At 33.1% G+C, this 4,940-nt stretch overlaps 1 protein-coding gene across 1 annotated transcript in view; it reads left to right on the top strand.

The window, feature by feature from the left end:
* The window catches only part of LOC119644946 (DC-STAMP domain-containing protein 2-like), a 5,640-nt gene extending 5,340 nt beyond the window's left edge, over nucleotides 1-300 (top strand). Inside the window, exon 13 of the mRNA XM_038044690.1 lies at nucleotides 39-300. Within this exon, the coding sequence (XP_037900618.1) occupies nucleotides 39-300 (262 nt within the window). The remainder of the gene's footprint in view (nucleotides 1-38) is intronic.
* Nucleotides 301-4,940: the final 4,640 nt, after the last annotated feature.

Raw genomic sequence — 4,940 nt, forward strand, 5'->3', positions numbered from 1 at the left:
ATTGACTCTGATATCGAAGAAGAAAAACCTAAACGTAGATCAAGCGGAGAAAAAATTGAAAAAGACCCGATGGACGCGGATACCGAAAAGAAAAAAATGCCTAAACGCAGATGGAGTGGAAGAAGGGTTCATAAAAAGTCGTTTGGCTCAGATACCGAAGAAGAAAAACCTAAACGCAGATCAGGTGAAAAAGGGGTTGATAAAGAGCCGACTGACTCAAATACCGAAGAGGAGAAACCTAAACGCAGATCGAGCGGAAAAAAGATTGACGAAGGCTCGACTGACTCTACAAAGGATTGAATTCTATCGAATTAAGGAAACATTTATTTATTTAGTTATTAATTATTTTTATATTATGTATTGATTAATTTCTTTAATTAATTTATTTCTCAATTGTTTATACTTTTTCTTGGATTTTCTTTGCCTTTCATTTCTTTTTTAGTTCTATTTTTGTTATTGAATTTCCAATACATTCTTTGCAAAACTCTTGCAGCAGCAGCAACTTGTTGTTGTAATTATTAGGAAATTTTTTATATGTTTTTCTAACGTAGTTGTTGTCAAAAACACTGAATAAAATCTTCCGATCACTACACTGTCGATAATGGATAATGGAAACGTACATAAGTGTACGATTTTAATTGTATTACGCATATGCGTGTGCGCAATTTGAAAAGTTTATGTGACACATGAACCAATTATTGCACTTACAGCACTGCTAGTATTGCCGCATCTTTTTATTATGCAGCTGCTTCTTGAAGTACCATAAGTTTGCCAAGTGTGTCTAGATGCACATGTATTTCATGCTATGGCAGAGCGTGACCATTATTTCATTTTTAAAAGCCATGCCATTTGAAATTTACTTAACTTTACGACCTGACTTTAAGCATTAGAATACATAATTTAATCATTAACAATTTGTGTCCTGTTACATAATCATAATATCTTTAATACATCTATGTATTATATGCAAGCATATGCATATGCATATTAGTAATAGTAATGGGAGGCAGAACAGAAATAAGAACACTGTGAGCGCCTGCAGTCATATAATTCAAATAAAATATTTAATATGAAGCGCGGTGAAGAAATAGAATTTGAGATGAGAGATAACGAAGCGAGTGTGGACACAAGCACTAACACATATAAAAATGAAACATAAATTAGTGATTAAAATGAAAAATAAATCGGTAGTATATTCATACGAATATTCATTCATCGTTGTTTCTATTGCATAGTGTTTACCGTAACTGAACTGAAGAAATGAAAAAATCTATCAAGTTTTTAAAGCTTCACTTCTTTTAATCGACTAATAATTTGACTTGAAATTGTCACATTTTTTACTCGATGATATGAGACGAAAACACTGTTTATTCCTAAAGATATTTTTATTTCATTTTAACGGTCAAATGAGCGAAAGGAATGCTTTTCTCATTTTACATCACATTAAAACTAATTCATGACAAATCTTTTTTCTTTCTCACCTTCTCGAGGAGATGAATATTATATATATTTTAAAATCTCCCTCAAATATTCGATTAGTTATGACTTCGTTTCTACATTCATTTGAAAATGGAAGCAATTGCTTCTTAACTATTGCATCTATTTGCATTAAGGAGTAGACCGCTGTATCCGTCTAAAAAAAAAAAAAAAATCTTTTATGAGAATCTTTTTACGCCAGAAAGGAAGTTAGCAGCATAATAATGTTTGAGGGGGTTATTAAGGTTTGAAGTGTTGGAAAAAATATATAAAAAATGGCAACGCCGTAGCCATCTTCTTGCGAAATTATTGATTAAAGGTGCTCTGCATCAGGCAGCATAACTGGTCCAAATTTAAATTAAAAATAAAAATATCATTTAATCTACATCGGTACAACCGTGTGTATGTAAAAAATGACATTTTCGACCAAAGAAAGCACTTGAAAATCCTACCAATTTCTACAATGCACTTTTAAAAATACCGTAAATAATATGTATGAAAAAAAAATTAAAATTATCTGCGCTATGCTGGCTGCGGTTTTGAACTTTCGTGTTATGCGAGAAAGGCGCGTTAAACGTTTTAGAATATATGAGAGATATATTGTTTTACCAAAATAAACTTTTGGTTATTTTTTTTTTTTTTTATAGTCAGCAATTCGAAGACCATAAAACTGCTCTTCCAAGTCCAAATATTCCTGCTCATTCGATTTTGTGGACGATTTTTTGCTATCTGTCACGGGCACTCAGCTTTCTTAATCCACTTCGTTTTGGTTCTGGGACAAAAATAGTATGATTTGTTGCCAACATCACAATCTGCAATGCTTCCATTGTTTGTAAAGTATTAGTGAGGCCTACATTGCAGTTCCACACAGTAGTGGTGGTCGCTATGTCCAAGACTTTTTTGCTTGACTTGAAGACTTCAATCAGATTTCGGAATCAAAGCCCAGATCATAGGATTGCGTATAGGTTTCCAACCAACGATTAAGAAATTCTTCTTGGCTCAACTTATCTTCTTATCTATTCAAAGGCCGTGTGGAGGACGCATTACTCCAACGCCGCGTTAGACATGCCATCTTCGAACGTGTTTCGTTGGTTGGTACACTTACGGCCCATTGATTTTAACATTTTGAGATTCCAATTCTTAAAAGTTTGCGCTAAAGCGACAAAGCTCGGTCGTTTTTATAGAAGTACTGGAGCTCAATTAACATACACTCAAACCTGGTTTTGTGTGCAGATGAGAGATGAATAAAAAAAGCAATTCTTTGCCCCCTTCAAAGAAACCTCTTCTATCTATTCCATAAAACAAACAAAACAAAGCATAAGACTAGTCGCCAACTATCTCATTCGTAAGAAATCAACTCAGTGACCTGATCAGACACGCAAACTGTTTCATGAAAATCCAAACTGGAATTTATGGTGCGTTCCACAATTACATTGTGCGATTAGATAATGTAATACAAATATAATGTAATTGCACTTATGTAATGTGATGAAATACATATATATCAAAAATCGAAAAACCTAAATGGTCGGTAAAACCCATTAATGTTTTTCTATTGATAATTTCGTCAATTATGTTCCAATTTCATTGAAATTTTCATAAACCGCACGGAAAAAAAAAATCGTATAAATAAAATCGCACAAAAAAAGATTTTAGTTTATTTTCGTTCGGAATGGTTTTTAAATCAATATAAACACACTCTGAAGGAACCTGTTACTCCATGAAGAGAACTAACAATAGGCAGATAAGACATAAAATTATAATTTTCCAAGAGAGTTGTATTTCACACACGGGCTCTTTTTGGTCTGCTTGCAGAGAAACTCGGAATTTCAAGGCAAAAACTTTTTATGGGTAATGAATTATTCCACGCATTCTAGAAGGACCAAGGCATTCATTATACAAAAGGAAAAGGAGAAGCAAGTTAGAAAATTTTATATATACCCAGCACCGTGATTCTAAAAAAAGGTGAAAAACTAAATTTTTATATAATATTGGATGGGTGCGGTTGATTTTTTCTATTTCTACGATAAAGGTGGAAATTTATGTGGTATATGTGATACGGAAAACAAAGACGTTCACAGTTATTGCTACATAGACTTGCGGGCGTTGCAGGCGTGTTCTTTGAAAAGTTTGGCTCATTTTTAAATGCTTTTGTAATCTTCCTCTCTTGGCGAGCGGGAGAAATCTTTTCCTTTCAACTATTGAGAGTAGGACGCTTTGTTTTGGGGGTTTAAAATTTGGTTTTATAAAATCCATTGTCAGTGTTCGATGGAAGCCGGCTTTAGATTTATTTCGAGAATTGCATGAAGTTATTTAAGTTTAAGTTGCGTGGGCAATTGCCATAATAAATTCGGACACATATGCTATTGCCAAGCGATTCGAATAATGGTGACTGTGAGTACGTGCAGTAACTAACGATCGTTTGATGAACTCATGAGTTGGCGGTAATATCATGAATTGATGGGTGTAAAAGATGGCAAAATTTATTTAATTGAATTATTATTACATTATTTAAGATCTTTATTAAGTTACATGGTTCGATTAATTTAATTGACTCAAATTATCTGATTGATTGGAAGTGTATCATCTTGGCTTCTCATGTGTGAAAGCTCGAGAAACGTATACGCGCTTGTAATGCATGCTAATATTGCTTAAGGGTTTTAGGTAATTGTTTCATTGTCATTTCATATTAATTTCCCTAACATTGTGATGAAAGATGATAGGGCACGAGATGCAAAATCGCAAATTTCGTCAGTTGTTACTTCTAGTTTCTCTTCTCTTCTCTTTGAAGTTTTCCGCAGTAAAAGTAATAAAAAATTGTTATTCTATGCCTAATAGGTAGTCGTAAATAAGTTATGGATATCTGGAACGTGGTCCAAATCCCTATAATATTTCCAAACTTAAGATTTAATGCGCTTCCATTCTAGCAACTACATCCAAGTACTGGTGTGAGATCAAAGTTCACGTTCACCTTATTCTTATTCTATTTACTTTTTGGCAACAGCTGTACATTGAAGATTGCCAGACGTTTATAACGTTATAAAATACATTCAACTCTTAATTATCGTAAGATATATATATATATATATATATATATAAATATAAGGTTCGGATTAATTAAGTTCCTTTGTCCTTTCATTCTTCTGTTTGTTAGTGTACTTTCTGTTATTGCAATGCTTGCGGTTGTTAAAATTAAGATAGATTTTTTTGTTGATTGTCACCGACACGAAATTTAAACACCTATAGTCTACAGTTGATGTTAATTTAAACCTATTACAGATAATAATAGTGAACTATGCCGTTTAGAAAAAAAAATCGGTTACATTTGTCAAAACAATATTTTGCACATTGTGTGTGTTCTGCGATAGCCAGATGGCAGATCTGTGGATAGTAAAGCCTCACTAACTCCGCGGAGAATAAATGAATTCCGCTCAAGGAATAAATGATTCGAATTTCTTCTTGCT

The sequence above is a fragment of the Glossina fuscipes genome, unplaced genomic scaffold (genome assembly GCF_014805625.2).
Source record: "Glossina fuscipes isolate IAEA_lab_2018 unplaced genomic scaffold, Yale_Gfus_2 1, whole genome shotgun sequence".
Taxonomy (NCBI): domain Eukaryota; kingdom Metazoa; phylum Arthropoda; class Insecta; order Diptera; family Glossinidae; genus Glossina; species Glossina fuscipes.